Source organism: Gallinula chloropus (assembly GCF_964237585.1).
Source record: "Gallinula chloropus genome assembly, chromosome: 15".
Lineage (NCBI taxonomy): Eukaryota > Metazoa > Chordata > Aves > Gruiformes > Rallidae > Gallinula > Gallinula chloropus.
The window spans coordinates 2338912-2361153 of record NC_140100.1 but is presented as its reverse complement, the minus strand read 5'-3'; the positions used below and the strand labels follow the sequence as shown (position 1 = coordinate 2361153).

General features: G+C 45.3%; 1 protein-coding gene across 1 annotated transcript; it reads left to right on the top strand.

Moving 5' to 3' along the window:
- Window positions 1–4134: 4134 nt before the first annotated feature.
- LOC311197276 (interleukin-9 receptor-like) lies at window positions 4135–16657 on the top strand (the record flags this gene model as incomplete). The annotated part of the gene is made up of 9 exons (XM_084271011.1): window positions 4135–4227; window positions 10635–10722; window positions 11060–11168; window positions 12623–12816; window positions 13529–13665; window positions 13984–14158; window positions 14339–14453; window positions 15528–15612; window positions 16106–16657. 9 exons carry the CDS (start codon window positions 4135–4137, stop codon window positions 16655–16657), a joined length of 1548 nt encoding a protein of 515 aa, XP_084127137.1.
- Between the last annotated feature and the right edge of the window lie 5585 nt (window positions 16658–22242).

Sequence of the window (22242 nt, the reverse complement as noted above, 5' to 3'; positions counted from 1 at the left end):
GTACCTTGGAGCGTACAGACCCTTTAGCTTATGTAGATGTGTGAATTATTGTTTATTTTTTACAGTAACCTTTCAAAGAGTACAAAACTTTAAATTATTTTCCCTGAAATACTCTCACATGACTTGAGAGTTTGGATACACCTGGAATCTTAGAAGCAAGTGTGGCTGTTACATTAAAGTTCCCCTACCCTTTCCATGCAACACAGGTGGTGTTACTACTGTTGGCTCTTTAAACCCAGCTGTAACAGCTTGGTAATTATGGAGTCCCATCCTTGTCCACAGGGTATGATCAAAAACTATCTTAGGTGTTCATCACAGAACTGTGTGTCCAGGAGACCAAACACAACTCAGGTTCCAGAAAAACTTTGCCTTCCAGGTGGAGTCTGCAAATAAAAAGCCTTCAAAACATAGATCACACAAACTCTGGCTACTGGGGCTTTCTCCCAAATCAGCATCTCTCCCAGCATTTTCCAAGCACATCAACTGAAACACTGAGCAGCTTTTAGAACTAGAAATTTCCAAAATTGGTGAGCCTACAACTCCACCTGCCTTGGACCTGGTCTGCTGCAGTTAACAGGTCAGTAGCAAGGATGTTGAGCAATTTTTGCTGGCTAACAAAGCCAACTGTGGAACTGTTATTTGCACTGTAAGTTTCCCTCTGTTTTGCATAACTGTCTTTAAATGTTACTGTAGTACTGACATTAAATGTGAAGACCTGTATCCTATGTGGGTATAGTGCTGCCAGCCCGTGGGCTGCTTGACTCCAGAGACCTTACCGAGTGCACCCGTGCATGGGATGCTCTCTCCTCCCGGCAGTAGCAATCTGTAGGTGCTGTGATACCAATAAACTCTCTTATCCTCTCCCCCATCTCTTACCTGGGACCAACCCCACAGCTGCCTAAACGAGAGGGGAGCACTGTGAGGAAGAGAAGCCGTTTCTTTCACAGGTGAGTGCTGGGAGGGTTTCTCTCTGCAGCCACATCCCTGGGCAGGCTGCTCAGAACAGCCCCTGGCTCTGCTGGGTTGGTTTTGAGGCCGCGGGGCTTTGCCCGTGTCGTTACTACTCCCTCCCTGTACCCCCAGCCCAGGGCACTGCCCCAAGGTGCCTTTCAGTTCCTTCCCCCCTGCTTCCCCGTTTCCTTGCCGAGCTCCGGGTCGGGCCGCGGGAGGTGTCCCCGGGTGCCGCGCTGAAGTACCGCGCACGCCCTCCGCGAGGCAGCAGAGGATCGAGCCGCCCGCCCCGCCGGGCGATGGGCCGAGCCCGCCCCGCGGGGGCTGCTGGCGCCCTGCCCGCGTCTGGGGCGACGCGACCTGGGCGGCAGCATCGCTGATGGGCTGGTACGCGACGTTCTGCAGCTGGGGCTCGGGGCTGGGTGTGCTTCTCGAAACCGCGGTGTGGAAACTGCTAAAGGGAGGAGGAGGAGGAGGAGGAGAAACTTGCCAGTCGTCCCAGGTGGCTGTTCCATCCCAGTTCTGCGCGCTCCTCCTTCCCGCGGGGATGGGTGGCCCCTGAGCTGCTGAAGGAGCTCTCGCTGTTACTGCTGCACTGCCCGGCAGAGCATCTGGCAGGAGGTGGTGATCTGCTGCTGCCTTGGGCTAGAAGTTGCCTCTGGACACCCTGGGAGGCAGACTTCATGGGCAGAGCAGAGCCTGCTTTGATATGGGGTGTCAGGGTGTTAAAAGAAAGGAGGCTGTTCCTTTGGAGCAAGCTGTCCCAGCTAAGCTTTGGGCCAATGAGTTGTTGACACTGGGGGCGAGGAGGGGTGGGTATTTAAGGTGGGTTTTTTTCCCCTGTGGCTTTTAGCAGCGAACTGCAAACGTCTCTGACCCAGCAATACCTAATTTAGAAGAACTGTGTTTCCCCAGGCACGCTAGGGCCACTGGTAGCACTGCAAGCCAGGTTTGGCTGGGTTTTGGGAGGTGCCCCAGCTTTCAACCAACCTGTCTCTAAAAGATCTCACTCCACCCTTCTGTGACCTCAGCAACCCACAGTGGCAGATTCCTGAACAGCGGTGTGAAGCACAGGAAAGAGTTATGGTAATAGTGTGGTAAAGGCATTTGATGCTTAAGTGCTTGGGCAAGCAAGCCTGCTTAAAAGAACAGTGTACAACAGGCTGCCCAAGCCCTTCTTCACTGCAGGGGAATCGGCTCAGCCACCTCTGCCATGCCCAGCTAAGCAGGTGGTCTAACTTCAGCCTGCCTTGCAAAGGTGAGGTTAATCATGCACTGAGCTGTGGGATGGGGTAGGAGGGAGTAAGATCAGCACCTCCAATGTCTACAAAACTCTTAGATGGCTGTGGTCTGCTGCATTTTGCATAGTATTCACAATAATCAGGGACTTAAAATGTTATCCTGTCCAGAAGAGTGTCCTTCTCCTAGGGGATGTGATGAGCAGAGGGAAAGGAGGGAGGTCCAGTCTCACAGATTCCTGAATGGCAGTGTGATTGGGATCAGAAGTGGTCCTGGACTATAGTACTGGCCATCTACTCTGACAGACTAACAGTGTGCTTGCTAGCCAAGCATAGAAGTAGGTAGACCCAGAAATCCCAGTTTATGTAAGTCTGAGATTATCTTAAGCTTAAAAATGTGCTTTATTGTACAAGCCAAGGAATGCAGCACAGACAGAGCAAGTGCCATATGTCTCAGAAGCTTCTGCTGTAATGTGATGCTTCTCCTATTTAGTATTAGTTCTGTAGTGATCCAAAACCAGAGGAGATAGCAAAACACATGCATTTGGTACTGGGTTGACAGCAGACAGTGTCTAAGTGGGGCACTTCAAACTAAAAAAAGAACTTCAAGGTAGATGCAACTCAAAACCAGCCACCTGTTCACCTGGATGAAAAGCTCATTCCACCTGGACAGAAGCTCATTGTGGGGCAGAGTGACAGGTGTAAATGGGTCCAAGAAAACATGAAGAAAGGGTCTGAGTGGTCTGTGGGGAGCAGGAGTTCAGTTAACTGGGCTGAATGGCTCTTGGGGCATGGGGGAAGTATGAAAAAAGGCAACTTGCAGAGAGTGGTGATGTTCTTGTCAGAACTACTGCTCTGTATTTGGGAACAGTAACAGGAAAGGAAACTGGGAAAAGGAGTCTGTGCTTTTCCATTTGAGCCAATTCTTGTGCTGATTTTTTTCTGTCTGCCCCACAGGCAGCATTTGGTGAAAGCTGCGGGACTTACAAGGCTGTAGCATCTTCCTGGTGGCAGTAGGCTGGGAAGATTCAGGAATATCCTGTAGAGACAAATGTTTCCTGCTGCAAGCCACAGGCATCAGGCAGCACTGAGGCAGCTGGTGCTGCTTGCTTAAATGGCACTCCTGAGGCTGCTTGCATTTCAGGGGTGCTCTGTTTCTGCTCCTGTTCAGGATTGTTGGGACTATAAGTGTAATGTGCAGGTAGGGGGTGACCATGGGGCCTCATGGAAGTTGGAAGGAGTCTTACTGGATGGGGAAGCCCCAAAACCAGGTAGAGAAGCACCGATCTGTAGTAGCCCTTTGGAAATGTCTGTCTCCATTCCTGCATGGTCCCTGCCTTCCTGTCTCTTGGCCCCTAAAGCTGGTCCTGGCAGACTGTTGCACCGTCTGTGCTTTGCCTGCTTCTCCCTTTCCCTCCTCTGGCACCAGACCCAGGTACATGACTGACTCGATGGATCCTGACTGTAACATCTGCTGCTGCGGCACTGCAGCCAGCTATGGCAAGATCTGTTCCTCACACCCCCCGGGATCTGGACATGGAAGCACCACAGTGCTTGTCTGGCTGTGCTTCCCGAGTTGTCCCTTTGAGCACAGTGAGGCAGGAGGCTGTGGAGGAGGTGCAGGACAGACTGCCCTGTCTGTCTGAGCACAGCTGGGCAGAGGCCTTGGATGGAGGCAGTCTCACCTCACACCCAGACAGGGCTAGGAAGTTGCTTTAGGTCACCTCCAGAGCTGTTGGGCTCTTTTACATAAGCATTGCAAGAAAGTACTTTCATATTCAGAGAATTACTTGGCCTTTCAGTTGTTAACCCTTTAACAGAAATTCCTCAGTTTATCACTGAGTAATTGCAGATGCAGCTACTTTGACAAGCTGATAATCTGAGCGTTTTTTCATTGGTTCTTGAGATTATCTTTAAAATCGGGTACTGTAAGCTCTGCTTTATTATGACACTGCTGCTACTGCCTGATCATCAAACCACACAGCCTAAACTATCAAGGGACAGAAGCAGTGAGAAAAGTGAAGTTTCCTTTGAGCTGGTAAGACAGTTTAAGATACTTCTGCACTAGGCATGCCAGTAAGCAGCGATAGGATACATCTATTGGGCTAAGATATCAAAAAATAATTTCTTTACCTAAACATGAAATTCTATATTGTTTCTTGTACTGGGAACCTAGAATAATAAAAGCACCAGAAGGGTCCGTGCACTTTTGTTCTGCTCGTTTGTTAATTAAGCACAAAACCACACTACTGCATTACTTCTGATACAGACTGTGCTAGAATAGAAGTAGCATCTTGAACAAATGATTTTTAGGTACTTCTCTCTGACTGAAGCAGATGAATGTAAATGAATCGAGCCAAAATAGCCCTCAGTGTTTGGGACTTTGCAGACAAAAATATGCTTTTTAAAATGTATGTATATATATGTAAATACATGCATATATATGTGTGTGAATATAGCTTTATTGCAGTAGCCATCCTTTCAAGCAGCTTTTTTTCAGCCTCTGAGATCCACGTCCGTCAAACCTAAAAGCACATAGCTTTTCAGGGGCATCCAGCTGTGGAAAACCAGCTCGCTAAAGAGGGAGGGAGAAGGAGAATGGTTATGTGGGGTTCTAGCTGATAACCTGTGCAGATGAGGAAATCCTACTACTTCTTCCTTATTCTCCAGCAGCTCGTGTGCTGGTCGTGTGAGTCTGCAGCGTGACTTTGATGTGCTGTGTCAGGAAGGTGCTGAGAGGCCTAGGGTCTCAGGAGTCCACAATTATGTTTTCTTAAAGGACCTACAAAACATTTTCTTGTAGGCAGGGATGTTGGAGGAGTGCCCATGATGAACAGTCACACTTAAGGGCACAGTGGGTTGCTCTGGACAGTGTGCACTCGGGGCTTGCCTTAATGGATGGAGGGATGCGCGTGCGGTGCGAGTCAGTGTCCCGCCTTTCTGCAGTGCCTGCTGGTGCTGCCTCTGGAAGGGATTGGGGCTAAGGTGGGGGTTATGGCTAAGGGAGAGCAGATCATTTATGTTTAATTGCTAAGATGCAAGGAATGGAAACAGAGAGTTCAAGTGATGTGCTGTGCCTGCTCCCACTGTGCACCGCTCATCGTGTCTCACTGTGGGAGGGGGAGCGAGCAGAGCTCATTTTGGAACAGCTCTGAGCCACTGCCACAGCACAGCCTGAAGCTTCTGAGGTCCTGTAAGGTTTAGGTGAGCATGGCAGATCACATGAGTGAGCTGGAACAAGAACTGTGCTGACAGAACAGTCTATCTAAAAGTTGATGGCGGAGGTGGGATAGAGCCAGGGAGTCCTGTCTGTCCACCGTGCACTGGCATTTAGTACCACTACAGGTATCAAAGGGTACTCAAGCTTGTTGAAGCATCCTATGCTCACATCTGCATGTGAAAACCTTGCTTATCCTCTTGTATGACTCTTCAATTTCTTTTTTATCATGCCTTTGTAAAGCTGATCTTGTCTTACTTACAGTCACCTAATGGCCAGAGATGCAAAAGTCCTTTTTTGCATCCATCACTTTGAACCCATTACATTTCTCTACAGAATTCTTCTATTCCCTTTGCCACATCAAACATAAGCTTCTTGTCTCCACTTTTAAAGTCACTTGACAGCCTCTCCTTGTCTTCTTGTCATGTCTCAATTCCATATCAAGATGGCTACTCTTCCTATGATGTCAGCTTCCACCTCCCACTCAATCATCAAACCAACTCCTAACCTTCTTCCATGCTGCTGCTTACACAGAAGGTGCTGCCTGCAATTCTCTCAAGCTACCTCAACCTTATTCTTCAAGTCTCTTCTCAAAGCTCTGCTCTGCTGAGTTGCTAAACCCCAGATGATATCTAAACTACCCATGTGCTGAGACTCTGCTGGCACTTTCTCATATTACTTCCCCTCTCGGTGTCTAACACATAATTTATTTTACCCTGTGTCCTGGTTTCAGCTGGGATAGAGTTAATTTCTTTCCCAGTAGCAGATGGAATGTTGTGTGTTTGGGAGTTAGGATGAGAGCAATGCTGGAATGGAAACACCATTGCAACCAGCTTGAGACCAACTGGGAACTCAAAGTCACCGGTCAGCTTGTGGTGCTGACCCAGCACCTGCACTGGTGGCAGCATACCTGGGGTATCGTTTCAGGGCTTTCTCCCTGACCTTTGGTCCCTTTCTTTTGGTCATATCTTTTCAGAGTGAAAGTGGTTCTTCTCCTCTGACACCTCCCCCACCTACAGCTTGCACAGAGCCTTTCTGCTTTCACCCACAGCTCAAGTGTTGCAGAAACTGGGCTTTATGAGGAAAGGGGAAAAAAAGCAGCAGCAGCCTGGCTAGGAAGTGGATTTGTCTCCCAGTCCCCTTGTTGCTGGCACTGGACACAGGACATGCCAATGAGATGTTGCTCTGCAATGGTGCTGGCTTGGTTTCTGCTTGGTTCCTGGCTTGACAATCAGTTGTTTGCTCTCCTCCTGCTGCAGAAAGAACTGGCAATGTTCAGAGGTGATGGCCACTGGGGAGAATGACAAATGCTTGCTATGCCACCAAGAATCCCTTCATCCATCTATTCTCATTGGAATTGAAAAGTGCTTTTGCACTTGCCTCAATTTTGCCCCATTCTGTGGCTGTCCAGCAACGAAGGGAGATGAGGTCTGAATTGACCACGTCCATTTTCCCAGCTGGCCTACCAAAACCTTCATATTGACTCACATACAAGGAAAAGCATTTCACCACTGCAGTCGTTTTCTTCTGGGACTTGCCAAGACAGTGTGTCTGTGGTCAGGCTGGGCTACCTTCAGCTGGTAGCCTGAGTCTTTTCCCACTGCTGAGTGACTGGAATCAAGTGGGAAGGACAGTGACTATGAGGGATGAGAAAAGGTGTTAGAGCATCTCTAGCTTTCTAGCAAAGTCTGCAGCTATTTTCTTGCAAGGCTAAACTCCTTGCAAGCATCAGTAGACACTACTCAAATGACCTCATTAATATGTCTCTATACTTGCAACTTCCCCTGAACAGCACGACATGTACAGTTATTTCTTCTCTTCATAAATGGGAAGTGTCTGGTGCTTACTGAGAAGTGATAAGGCCTGTTTGACAACCAGCTTTTTAGGAGGTTCTATAGATTTACCCTTGCAAGGCCAAGGATTGAAGATGTTAAGAGGGGAACATTATCATGATCACTTTGGGACAGACAGTTATAACTAAGTCCTACATCAATTTCACGACTTCCATAGGAGATAAGGATTATGGTTTTTAAGATGCCTGACCAAGATTTATAGACTACAAGTCTTGGATCTTACGTTAGGCAACTAGTTCCAGCAATAGTGATAGTTCCTGCACTTTGTTTCTGTCTAATTGTATCTTCCTTTAGTGTTAAACTACTGGATTCTTTCCATCTTTCTCTAGCAAAACCCCAATAATAAAATTGCTACCTGAAATCTTCTCTTTCCCCTGTAAGATACTTCTGGCTGGTGCAGAATTACTACTTAACCTTTCCTCTGGCTAAATTAGGTCTAGTTGGTCTTTAGTCATTCGTTTCTGAGGAAAGTTATCCAGGATGTAATGATTCTTACAGCCCTTTTCAGCAGGTACTTTCATCTTTTCAGCAACTCTTTGGTTAAGGTGCGGTTCCCAACAGAAGAAATGAACTAATAATGGTGTGAGGAACACTACAGGGAGCTGCAATAACACCTCCTTTAATTGGCAGCCATGCAGAGTCTGTGTCAGCTCCCTGTTTGCATTAACACAGGGCAGAATCTCGTTCAGCTGGTTATGGGCTATTTCCCCAAATCAAGTTCTGATAAGCCTTTCAGGATTCCGTGTTCCATGACCTACTTCTGACTAACACTCATGGCTTCTAACACACAGATTTGCATTTCAACATGCTGTGTTTGTTTCCAGGTGAGCTAGAGAGCCAGGAAATGTCTGACATTGTTTCAAACATTGTAGAACTGAACCAAGAACTTGGGGGGGGGGGAGGAGGGGTGGGAGAGTTTATTAAATTAGTAGCAATTACCTGGAAATACTCTGTCCTGGTTTGGCTATCCTGACCTATGCTTGGTTGGGTGCCTGAAGAAGTTCTTGTAAGCACATGTATGATTCTACTTAGTGCATCGCTCTCTATTTCACGTTTAGTCAGTCTTACTCTATTTATCACAGGGATCGTACGTAGCTCTGATTAGAATGATAAGCAGAGAGACTTAATGCCTCCCAGCCTCCCTCAGCTCAAATCAGCTAATGGTGACACTTCCTCTCCACAACCCCCACTCTGAAGAAGGGCTGCAGCAAAACAGGATATTTGTGAAAAAAGCTGTAAATGAAGAGATGGTGAAGTGGAAGTCAGAGAGATTCCTTTTCTCCCTATCAGTTAGTGAAATGCTGTGATTATTTTACTATGTGATTCAGAAAAGGAACACCATAAGCAGGCATAATTACAGGAAAATGTTTGGTGGGTGGATGCTGCTGATTAGCTTTGTGAAATCTGGGACTGGAAGGGTGCTCTTGGTCATGGAGTCCAGCTCCTGCTACTCCAGCCATCAGATCTTTTCATCCCTTCAGTGAAATAATCCTAATGATTGAAATGTCACGGTCCTTGCTGCACATAGGCTCTTTCTCACTCCTATTCAAGACTACTTCAGACCCTCTGCTGGTTAGAAACAACATTCTGTAGCCAGGCTGCACCCGTTTGGTCTTGTGCTAATGCTGTACTCAGCGTTTCTCCCATCCTGACACTTCTCTCTCCCTTTTCTCCAGCTTCTTCCAAAGGAGACATCATAACCCCTGGAGAGTTTTCAGGTTTTTTTTTTTTTTTTGTTTGGTTTGGGCTTTCTTTCTTTTTTGCAATAACTAAGCCAAGCTCTTTAAGACAGAACATCCTCCCAGCCACTCATTACCCCATCCCCAGTGCTGGGTTCAGTGGCTGTGCTGGGCAAGCAGTGCAAACAGCGTCCCTCTGATATTTTTTGAAATTCTCAAGTAACTGGTTTTGTCTCTACTTATTAGTAGTGTCTGTCTACAAACTCACTGCATGTTTTCTGGGTCCTGGGCTGAGTCACGGGTTCCATAGAGCAGCACACTGCCTGCAGAGGTGCTGGGCTTCTTTGCTGCCTTAAGGTAAAGGCAAGTACTGCAAACTGGAGTGATCTTTAAAAAGCACCATATATTGCTGAGTGGACCAGGTCAGTATTCCTTACGCTTCGTTTGCTGGGAAATCATCAAATTAGAAAATTTTAAAGAAAAAGTATTATTTTAAATGAAAAATTCCTGAGGAGAGAATTCATAGAATGGAATATCTGATTAAAAAGAGGGAATCCAGAAAAACCTTGTAGAGAGATAGTGTTCCATACTGCAGAAAATGCACTTCAAATATCATTACACAACCCATCACTAAATTGGGGTGATGACTAGACCCTAAATATTCTATATCCCCAGTGGGTGCTTTGACCTGGAGAGTATCAGCTATTGTCTCTGTTTCTATCTTTTGGAGTTTTCTTTTGCAGCAAGGAAATACTTATGGGAAAGAAATATTATCCTGAGATTCCCACACTGCAGATGAGCAACTTGGTTATCTGCCTGCTGTAGCTTCTTGTGTTTCTGTGTTTGAGAGAGAGAAAACTATGATAGGTGTTAGTTTTGTTCAGGTATGTAATGGGTGAATTTCTAAAATTAAAAAAAAAGTGTAGACTAGAACACCCATTTCTATCCCAGTTTTTCCTCCTGACCTCAAATGCTTTCCCAGTGGCTCAGGACAATTCCAAGAAGCTTGAAAAAAAGGCTCCATCAAAGGTTTTATGACACCAGTATGTCAAGCAAGTGTTCCTCTAGTGAAGAGAGGAACTCAACTTCCTTGAGGAAAAAAAGAACCATGTTAAGGGCAGGCAGTCAGCAGCGTTTTTTGCGTAGATGGCTTTTGGCAGGGGACTACTGCAGATGGACCTGCTTAAGAGAAAAAGGCTGTTGAAGCCTTGAACATGCAGAAATTATGTCTGCTCCAGGTGGTCCCTAAGCTGCAAATGTCTGGAGGCTGTGAATGTTCTCAGGGCAGAACATCCATCCTTCCTCTATCGCTACAGTTGGCTCTAAGCATCTGGGTTTGGTTAGAGTCAGAAACAGGATACAAGGAAACAAGAACATTTGTTCCATCCCACTGTGGCTCTCTGCTGCTCTTAAGCCAGATGCCAAAAAAATGCAGGAAGAAGGAAAGATGGAACGTCCCCCTGCTCCCCATCAAATGGCAGGAATTGAAGATTTCCTTGCAGGCAGCTGGTGCTTTAGAGTCCTGTGCGAAGTGCTATGAGCAGAACAGTTCCTATAGGAAGAGATGATATAGCTGAGTTGGTGCCCTGTCTGAGAGAGTCAAGGTCAGCTTGTGTCAGGGCTGGCCGGACTGTGTAGGTTCCAACCTGCTGGCACAAGTACTGACAAAGCACCTTCAACAATTGTTCTGTTGCAGATACCTTCAGGCATGGGAGATGTGTGGGAGCCGGGCCTCCGGCTGTGCGTTACTGCTGTGCTGCTCCTCAGCAGAGCGAGAGGGAGAGGTAAGGGGGGTCTGGAACAGGTCCACCAAGGGCAGAGGGGCACGTGCTACCTTTTCATTCCTTTATCCTGAATCGTGAGATGCAAGATCTTGTGACTGCTCTTTCCTAGGAACCAGTACAGCTGGCTGCAATGCTGGGCAGCAGAAAAAACATAGTCACTGCCCAAGGTCCCTGCCCTGGGATCTTGCACTCATCTCAGGCAGTGAAGTGCAATACAGGAGAGGAAGAACATCACGAGCTGTCAGCAAAGGAAGCACTAGCAAGTCATACACTGTGTGTATGAGCATGGCCTCCTCAGGTGATGCACGAACGCAGCTCTGCTCTCCTTCCTCCACAGAGTTCCCTGGCAGCCTGAGCTGCCTGAATAACTATGAGACTACCGTGAGGTGTGTGTGGGCAGTGGAGGAGCCTGTGGGCAACGGACCTTTCTACCTGCATTTCACCAAGTAAGAACCGCACACCGGGAGCCTGTCTGTAGCAGCCCTGGCATGGGCAGGACAGTGCAGAGGAGCAGAGATGGGACTGCCCATGGGCTTCGCTCCCTCCATGGCAGGAGACCTATGGTACAGCTACCTCTGCCACCTTATCCACCTAAACCTGGGTTGCCTCGGAGGCTGCTCCCTCCACTCCCTTTTGTGGGCCCACCAGCTCAGTGGGTGTAGCAGAAGCTCAGCACACAGACTGTGTGGCTCAGGGCAGTCTGTCCATCCAATGTCCCCTTCTGGCAGGAGCTTCTCAGCACAAAGAGCCTCCCCATCCCAGCCTCTGCTCCCCATGATCTGGGGACTTCAGAGCCCATCCTGCATGAAGCTGCCTAGTCAAATTCTAATCACTTGTCTTTTTGCCTAGAAATTAAACCCATAGCAGTTTAATCTAAATTAGTTTATATATATATATATATACATAATATATATATGTATTTATATACACACACAAGAGGGTTTTGAAGGTTCGGTAAGTTATAAGCTTTAATAACAGATTTAAAACACTACATGAATAACTTTTAACAGAAGAAATCAGGTGAATAGTTTGCTAGGTGATAGGATAATAAGCATTGTGATGGGCTAATTTGAGATGAACATGTTTAGGTTATGCAATACCGTTGTCTTAGCTACCAATAACTAGCGAACTCTTACGGGAGGGTAAGCCACATGGACTTTAGATGCTTCATATTTGGTAAGGTTAAGTAAAAAATAACCTAATTCTTAATGACACTGGATTTTAAATCTCTGAAAAATGCCAAGCTTATAAATTGTGGTATCTGAGTTTATTGTGGGGTCACATGCAACATGAAAAATCTGCTAATAAATGGCTACATTAGATAATTTAATAATAGAAGATGTTCTTTGGAGCTATTTCCCCAAGATTATGTTTTCTGTCATTTATCCTGTTATGCTGTGCTGAAGCTTGAGAATATTAAAAAAAACCCCAACCAACCAACTAAAAGAGGAGTATCTCGGACATGTTTTGCTGTCACTACTGGTTTGCTCATAGCAGAAGAGCCTTTAATGTACAACTTGTTAGCTCTGCGCTGTGCACTTGCAACTAACCGCCCACCCACTCCTGCCCCCTACACCAGCTGCTTTCCTGGCAGACACGTGTAGCTTGCCTGGCAGACACACACGCTGTCAGAGGGAGCAGGGGGCAGGCACTGGGCTCTGGGCAGCCCCTGGGAGGTTTGGAGCTCCCAGCAGTGAGTTTTTTGAAGGTGTCTCCTTCCTCCATCTCCAGCCCTGCTGCCCAGACAGCTTTAGCGTTGCTTTCTCTGCTGCCTGCACCGAAGGGGGTTCGTGCTCTCCCTGAATCTGGGGCTGTGCAAAGCTGCTCCCTGTCTTTTAAAAAATGAAACCCACTTAACTGTATGACTTAAAAGAAACTTTCAGCCCTTTTATTCTTCTAGCCTCTGGTCAAAAGGCCACAACGCCAGCTGCAAACTGACTGCCAGAGAGGCCGTGCAGAATCAGTACCACTGCACGATCCATTTAGTCAGCCAGATCTTGGAAACAGATGGTTACAGAGTCTCTCTCCAAGGCAGCTTCTTTGGACGTAATCAAGTGTACGTTACCTTTTCTGAGTACAGTCCCCGCCAGCACAGTAAGTATGGACCGGGGCTGCTGTGGGCTAGGCCTGAACTAGCTGTTTTGGGGTAGGTCTGATATGCTCTCAACAAAGGGTGTCTCAAAGGCAGCAAGTGAAAATAATGGGAACAATGCACTGGATCATTTGGATGTAGATAATGGAAATGATCCCTTGCCCATCCCTGGAGAGCACACTATTGGACTGCAGTCCCAGTGTCTCTCCATTCTGACTTTTCCAGGACTTCAGAGAGTGTTGGCTCTGGAGCACCTTTTAATTATCCTTCTCATTTGCAGTGTGTTTTCATGTGTCATGGATCATGTACACTTGGATTGCCTCTATAGTTGTGTTTTTCCTAAGAAATAAAGTAATGAGGAATCAAAGGCATGGATCTAGTTCAATCTCCCATACCTGGTACTTCAGAGAACAGCTCTGGTATTCACAGTTTCAGAGCCTGTCTGTATTAGTGGCATGTTGGAAGAGCAGAATGTGGTATCCAGAGTGGTTCTCTGCAGGTTTATCCCCAGGGGCTATTTGAGTTATCATCAATTTATGTCAGTTCTGTAGCTTTTCTAACCTATCCTGGTCTACTGTAAGCTAATTTGGTCTTAGTATCACTCTTTAGACCCAGTTTTATCTTCCAAGACTTTAGTCAGCCTAGTATCATGCATCTCCTTCTGTGGTGCTCACATCCCAAGCACTGTGAAAACCCCTACCTCTCTATTTGCAGTAAAACTTGATCCACCGTTGAACATCCAGAGCAACGTCAGTGCTAGCAAGTGTCAGATATGGTGGAGTGTGCCTTGGTACCTCGCTGAAATTCTTCAATATGAGTTGCAGTATAAGGAGTACAGCATGTCCTGGGAGGTAACTGGATGAGGCACGCACCGATACTGCCTTGCTCGTTGGGCGCAACGGCCTTGCCACTCAGCTCAGGGCCTTCTGGGAGCCAACAGTTTCAAGCTGCCCTTTCTGGGCACATCAAGGCTGACAGATTTTATATAAAACACAAATACTAAAGATCAGTAAATCTTCTGAACCCTGCATCCATGATCATGCAGGCCCTCTTCTTGCACCCAAGAAAAGAGGATCTAGAAAAACAAAACAAGGGAGGAGTGGGGAGTGTTTAAAAGACCATCCCTCTGCCTGGCCTTGTGAACAGCAATTCTCTGTCACGCTTTGCAGATCGCCCTGAACAAGACACCCCCCAGCCCAGCACCACAGATTGAGATCGACGCCGCGGAGCTCCGCAGCGGCGTTCCTTACGTTGCACGAGTCCGCTGCAAAGTGTCCGAAGATGAGGATTCCTACCACAGTCAGTGGAGCGAGTGGAGCCAGACAACAGTGTTTCAAAGAGCAGGTACACAGAATATTGTTTCTACTCTAACTCGTGTCTTTTCGTGTCCATGTGCCAAACCCAGTAATGAAGCTTCCCAAATCAGAACTAACACCCTGCAAGTTTTCACTGCTTGGCTCTTTGGGGTTCTATCCTCACCTCCAGACTTCTTATCAATCGTTTTTGTGCTGATTCTTTTACTAGGTGTGCCAAAACTGTCTGAAAAGATCCTAAATACCAGAACTATGCACTTCTTGTTCATTCCTCTGTGTTTTGGCATTTTAGTCTATTTATTTTGGAACTGCAAGCTTTCTTCAAGGTATGTTATAGCTTTTCATTAAGTTCCCCATCATCTTTACAGCCCAAAGAGGGTAAATCAAGTGTCCTTATGTACCATTTTTTTCTTCCTGTGTCTGCTGCATAGGGTCAATCATTTTCAAAAGCTCTTTTGACAGTCTTAAAACATGACATGTTCCTTGGCAGATGGCAGTTAATATCCCACTACACAATTCTTAAGCGGACCAAAATGCCTTTGTGGCACCCAAACTCAGCTAAAGCTCAATGCTGAGGGTCTCTTGGAGTTAAAGAAATTGAACCCCCTGGAAATTTTTTGTTAAGTTTCACATAGGTAAATTAAAAGTGCAAGCACGCAGCAATCCATAAAGGCAGTTAAGCTGGTGTCAATGTTAAGCTACTTGTGACAGGTCTGGCAGCAGCCTGTATGTAAAACACCAATATAGGCAAACTACACTGACTCAGTTTCAGTGTTTCTTAGGTTCTGGGACCAAGTTGTACAGAGAACAAAGTGTCTCTGGAACCTTGGTTCAACCCCCCTCCTCAATTTTTTATGCTGGCAGAACAAAGGTAAATCTCCTACCTCTTCCTTTTCTGCCTTGGTGGACATTATTATGCTCCATATACGTGTCACTCTTAGAGAAGCAAAATACAGGATGTCCATCTGATAAAATATTTTTACAGGATAGCCTCTAATAAAGGAACTGGGAGATCTGGCAGAATTTCTCTGTCTAAATGTAAGGAAACTAGAATTCTTTAAAACACTTCCAGAAACAGTGGTTTAGATCAAGTAAGCTGCTAAATAAATGTATACATAGCCCAGTGCATATAATGAGTAATAGACTAGTGTTGACTTTGCAGCACATAGCATTCCTCAGAAACTTTAAGACTGTGCTTCAGGCTAGAAACATTAAATGCATGCAGAGGAGGCAGACAAACAATTGCATGAAATGTCAGAAACCATGTGTAATGGGCTTCTTGCGCAATCCTTCTAACCTAAGTGTGGGGCTTTCATCTAATCAGTGTGCTATATCATCAAGACAGAATACAGGAAAATTGTCTGGTTTTTTTTATTTTAAGTGTTGTTTTCTCACTTCAGGGCAAAAAGCCTCTCCTGCTTTAACATTCCCACACCAGCTGCTTTCTTTCAGCCACTCTATAATTTACACAACGGGAATTTTAAGGTAAGAAGTTTTGTTTCTTTCATATGACCCTCAGTTCACGAGGGGAGCATTTTTTTTTTCTGGGATTAATGACTTTAGCTCCTGAGCAGAAGTACTAATATATGGTTCTGGTCTTCCTGGGAGTTTATAGTTTCTGTTTCCTGCCTCCACATACTAGCTACACCACCAGAGCTTCTGTCCAGCTTCTCTCTCCTTAGAAATACCCCCCCCCAGTCACCCACTCCTTGCACATAATGAACATGAAGGTGCACCCTGTCTTTGCAAAGCCAAAGCAATACAAGAAGCTTGCAGCTTTCCTAGATGTGAAATTGTGAACCTTTCTTGTGAAATCTTGTGAAATTAGCAGCTAGATTGTCTATCCTATTACTCTAAATTTGCTCTTTAGATTTGCACTAAACCTCTGGATTACTGTGCCAAAGGCATGTAGAAAGAACAGCTCTTTTGCAAATTCCAGCTAAGCAAAATGTCCTGAACTTATTGATCCTTTCACTAGGATTGGGTTGGACCTAATGAGGCTTGTAGCCAACTTGGAAGGGAAGAGGCCAGTGACTCAAACAAAGTGACCACAGATGGAGTTTCTGATTTAAACACCCAAGAACCGATTTCCCAGATTTCCTTGAAACCTATGGAAAATTCACACCCGGTTCCTGCAGAAGAAAGCCTTGTGTTTGCCTCAGGTCCAAGCCAGCAGTACATTCCCAGCAGGTATGTAAGAGCAGAAGAGATAGAAGTGAGGCTGGGACTAGTGCTTGCACAACACCCTGATGATGATGCAGTTGGCCTAAAAATCTCTGAAATAGTTAAAGCCAACCTTGAGAGCCCTAGCATGGGAAGGAATTATCCCTCTCACTCACAGCATGGAAAGGGTGACTTCCATGTTCTTCCAGAACCTTTGGAGATAGCAAATGTGTCCTTCGGCAGCAGTGACTACTGTACCTTGTGTGACAATGATACTAGAGGTGGTTTGATTCCTGCTGAACTACTGAAGCTCTCCAGTGGTAATAGTCTTGTCAAGCATCAGAATGATCAGAGTGATCTTCCCTGAGGAACATTGCCTGCAAAGATCTTTCTGTTCCTCTCACCTCCCAACACAGTCTTGCCAAGTGACTTACATTGTGCCTGTGCAGACAGTTACAAACATGTACCAGTTTTAGGTAAATCCTCAATATCTGTATCTCAAAAGAAGATTGTGACCAACTCCTCTGGCTAGCAAATGCTACTACTACAGGCATGGCAAGGCCTGACTCCAGCAACATCTGCCTCAGGAGACACAGGACCATCCCCTTCCCTCAATTAACCTCCCAGCAGCAGCAGAAGTATAGCAACCCCCTACTCTAAGGAAGCACCAGTAGACCAGATGCTTTTCCCTCAGGAAGACCTACTGGAATTGTGCACCTCTCAGAGCAAGAATTGCAACATGCTGAACCATGATTTAACCTCCATCATTATTTTAAAACTATGTACGATTCTTCATAAAACCATGATAAACAATTTTGCCAAGGAGGGTAATTTTGCTTCTTAATATGATATTGATAACTTCAAATGGTTCCTGATTTCATCAGAATTTATAATTGCACTATTTAATCAGCAGTGGGCCTTGCTCTTTATCAGACTGAAAGGCTGCCGCTTTTTTTCCTTGCAGCAACTAGGCCTCACCTACTGCTTTGATTTTAACAAAAATGTATTCCAAGGTTAAGTGGCTGTATGGACCTAATGGAGAAAGATGAAAAGAAAGAACGGCACAGATGAGCTTTATTTAATCACAAATCAGGCCAGGCCCACCACCTCTCCAGGGCTTTTATTATTTCTCCACAACTGACAAGTCCTTTGCCAATCTGCTCAACAGGTACAGCCTTTCTGAGCCAGTTCTGGGGAGGTTCGCTTTCTACCATAGAAAATCCTACATATGATTGAGGACCCACCAAGTCGAGTTCTGGAGTCTTAGTTGTATCACTAGATTTAAAGGGCTCAACATTATTGAGGTGTGTACACGTACATCTACACCAGCTGGCACATGGATGCCTACAGCCACGGACACTCCTTTGCACCTCTGTGGGAGGGCTTCCCTTGTCTCTCTGACTGTTGGTACCGATCACTTCTGACAATGCAGACAGAGATTTCAGTTACCAGTAAGGAAGCAAATTGAGACACCCTTCCCAAAAACGTGTGCTAAGTCAGGGAGTTACTGTGGGAAGTCTTCACGTGGGAAAAAGACAGCAGCAGAAGCAGGAGTGCACAGTCCAATGTGTGACAGCCACAGGAGGTGCCAGCAGTGATTATTTTTTTTTCCCCAGTGTTGTAAACAAAAGGCTTTTCTGATACCTGAAAAAATACCCTCTTTCTGCTCCTTTGTGTTTTTTCTTATAAAAACTATATTCAAGGATGCTTTTTAGACTATACCACAAACGAACCGCAGGAGAAGAATGTGATGTTACTGTCATTAACAGTTGCTATCATTTCCTCTGGAGAAGAATACCTGTAAAACAAAACCACATGCCCGAAGGATTTTGCTGATCCCAAACTTTTGGACCCGCTAGCGTGGCTTTTGATGTCGTGTCCCAAATTTCAGATCTTCAGATGCAGGGGTATGCTTCCTGAAACTGTCAGATCAATTGTACCTTAAATCTTTCAGATCTTGACAGCCCTTGCTTCTGAACATGTCTGCAAAGAAATCGAACCAGCTTCATAAAATCTCGTTCAGTTAACAAGGTATTCTTTCTGGTAATATCAGCAAAAGGAGAATGGGAACAATTACATCCAGATACGAGGAAGAAGCAGCAGGTCAAGCTATGGAAGGGAGAGCACAAAACTTAATGAGATAGAGAAGCAAAAGGAAATAGAGAGATTGAATGTAGTAGGAAATTACTTGAGAGAAATGAAAAGTCAAAGCTGATGCTGCCTGTGTCCATCAGGTCAGGAAGACTGTAAGTACTGAGTTTGGAGTTGATAACAGGCTGATGGTTAATGGGCTGAAATGATATTGCAGCATCAGCAGTTCTCCAGGTGAAACTCATAACAGCTTTGAGCTGCTTCTGCTTTTATGCAGCTACTTATAAAATGGGAAAAGTGCAAAGAGAAAAGGTACCATAGAATGTGTTAGTTGTTGCAGCTAGAAAAAAAGATTAACAAAAGGCCTCTGCGTTACAATTAGGTCTTTGGAAAAACCAAAGCCTCCTTTTTATTCAGCTAATGAAAACCTACAATTTTCCTAGAAAAGTGGTGTATAAAAGCCATTTTTAATGTACTTTTGTTTTCTCATTTTGTTTGGGGTTTTGCATCATGTCTGAGATCAGTATAGGTTCAAGCTGTATGTAGGTTCAAGATACATATATCTGTTTCACAGCTTCTCCCAGAATCTCCAAACTATTCTAAAGCTGAGTTTTGCCTCTAAATGTGATACATATCTTTCCAGTGAAAGACAGAGAACTGCCACCTAGTAAGGAGACATAAGGTGGGCTCTGAGCAAGCCTTTGAAGCCTTTCATTCCCTGGGACTACCAAGCCCAGGCTATGTGTGTCATCTGCAACCAGAACAAAGTGGCCAGTATTTTCCCCTTTCTTCCTGCTGAGTTCTGCAGAGGAAACAATTATATGTGTGTGATGCTTGTAAGCCACTAAGGAGTTGAAAGTGTTCTGTGACAAAGACTTTGTTTTAATTGGGGGTTAATTTTTTGGTTGTTTATTGTTTTGGGTTTTTTTTTTTTTATTCCTTGTAGTGAATAAAGTAAAAGAACTAACACTGTGTGATAAGTACATAGAGCAGATAAATTAATCCAGACTTTGATTTTCAGAAGTTAGTGCCTGAGAGCTTTGCAAAGGACTTTAGTGTAGCAAACAGTGGCTATATGAATCATCAGCAAAAGTTGCTTTGAAGATATCATAGAAGCAGGAGAGGGAAGAACTAAATGTTCTCCCTAGTTTGCAGACCAAAGCACTAAGCAAGTGCTGCTGCTACCACCATCAACAGAAAAAGGGCTAAGAAGGCTCCTGAGTGAAGAAGATGTGTTTAAGAGCTCATAAAGCCATGAGGGACCAGCATGGTAAGCTATCTCATGGTGTCTAGCATGTGAGCACCAGTACAGTTCTGGTAGTGCCCACCCAATAGTTATACCTCTGGTGAAGCACTTGTGTTCCCAGTAATGAGTGATAGAAGCTGTATCTCAGTCAGACATTCTGCTGTTTACTCATCTGTACGCTCATTTCAAGAGGAGTAAGAAGATCAGACTGCAAGTTTCTCAACAGTATAGGTATCACAGCTCTGATAGAAACTAATTTTGAAAGAGCAGCAAGCAAGTCACAACCATTAAGACACAGCACTCAACCTGTTGTGCCCTCAGTGAGGATGACTTGTCTTCCTCCAGCTTCCAATGCATCAAAGGAAAATGAGGTGTCAAATAGTGGTGTTTGGCGTGCTGAAAGATTCCCCACAGCCCTGAGCTTCAGGGCTGAAGATCATTGATCTGCAACCTCCTTCTCAAAGGAGCAGAAGCCTAGCTTGTGAAAGCAATCTTTCTTCCCGAGCCTGCCATTAGTCATTGGCCAAATAAAGCCATAAATCTCTTTCTGGTTAAGTAAGCAGATAGGAGAGTCATTCCAGAGACAAGAGAAACAAGCTTCCTCTTTTTACTCCACTTGTGTTAAATTTGATCATTGTGCAAACACAGGACAGAGGATGGTGGCTAGACTCAGAGCAGCACCATCTCACAAACTGCCCAGTGTGAATTCCAGCAGTTCCAGCTCCACAGCCCCACCACTCCAGCATTCCTGTATGGCTGTGCTCCTGTGAGTCACCAGTCCTGTGCTGCAGAAGGCTTTCTCCATCACCACAGGTCTTTCAGGACAAGCAAAACACCTTGAGTCTCCCAGCATCCCTCAGCAGAGAGTACACCCTTTCACAGAGCCATCCACGTGTTCACGCATCTAGCCAGTAAAAACACTGAAAAGTAAAAATAGTCTGTTTAATCTTCTGTAATTTAATCTAATCTGCAGATCTGTCCCTGCTAGAGGCACAGCAATTCTGAAGACAGAGGCGCTAATCAAGTACAGAGATCTAAATTATCAGTTCTAAAGCAAGAACTGTAACATTTGATGACATACATATTTATGTACTGGTGATCATAACTGGGAAAGAGGACGGAGTGCTCTTTGTATGCTAGGAAAGGGAATGAACACACAGGGGGCTTTGTTTTAGCAACATGCAAGCCAAGGATTGAGTTGCAATGCAAAACTGCACTGGAATTACTTCTTCCTTCATGCTCATGTCACCAAGTTAATTGACAAAATCTCTGAGAAATCTTATCATTTTAGGGCTGGTGAACAGATTGATTTGATCATCACACTTCCTATGTTCAGTGCGTATTGGAGCACAGTGCAGAAACTGCTGTGACAGCATCAGCTCCAGATACCATGTGCATGCAGAGCAGCCCAGTATTATGTGCTATTTGCTTCTCTCTACAAGCAGTATATTTATATTCATACGGTGCTGCAGGCCCCACACTATGGCTGTTGGAGCCAAGCTGATTCACGTGGAGCCTAATATAGGCAATGCCAGTGCACAGAAGTAACAGCCATGAGAGCCAAAACACGAGTAATGAGTTGTCTGCTGTATTATCCTTTTCTAAGAAGGTCTGCCAAATGCTGTAAAAGTTGTAAGCCAGAGGCAAATCCAAATAAAGCATTAATGTAAGAAAGGAATCAACGTGGACAGCCCAGCGAAGACTTTTCCATAACATACTTTTGCTTTCAAAACCAGACAATGGATGTATTCAGTACGCAGTGCTAGAGAATAAAATGAAGTCTGCTTTCACAGAACTCAATCGCATGCCTCCCCTGGTTTCAGTGTGCACAACTGGTTACCTCATCTTTATAACGAGATTACAGTTTTCAATAGCTTGCACAGCAGTTCCCACAGTTCAGTACAGTGCAGTAGGAGGTGCACCAGTGCTCGACACATGGGTGAGTCAACCCTTTGACTCCTAACACCAGTTTCTTCCTTATACAGTTAGATCATATATGCTAGTTAAAGACTATTGATCTTTCCCATCACCTTCTGTCTGTGCCCTAAAATCTGCACTGCTACTACTACCACCAAACTGAGGTTTTTTTGTCTGATGGAGATAAGGATGTAGTTAGTTATTTAATCAGCACTCTGTGGGCGGGAGAAGACAGGATGAATTCTTCCTTGGCTGGGAAATCTTGGACCAGCTCCGAGCAAGTAAATGCAGTCAGCTCAGCAATATTTCTGGGGCTAGGCAGTCCAGTGGCGTGGAAGCCACCTGCCAATCTGCATGGAACTCGTCTGTGTGAACTGAGGAAAAGTGCAGGGCTTGTTTCTAACATCCCTGTCTCAGATCCCCTGATGTTTGTTGTAGTCGAAGTTTTCCCAGTGCTGCAGTAGAGTTGCTTGCATTTGCAAACTGCGTGTTAACCATTAATTTCTTTCTCTGGGTCTAATACCCACAGAGCTACATGTGATTTTGCAACTGTACAGTCAGTTACAGAACGGCTTTCCGTAGAGATATGATTCAGAGACTGCAGTGAGAACACAGCTGGAATGTGTCTGTGTGAGTGGATTGCTGTGGGAGTCTCACGTTCTAAAGTGCATCGATAGGCCTTAACTAGCCTGACCAGT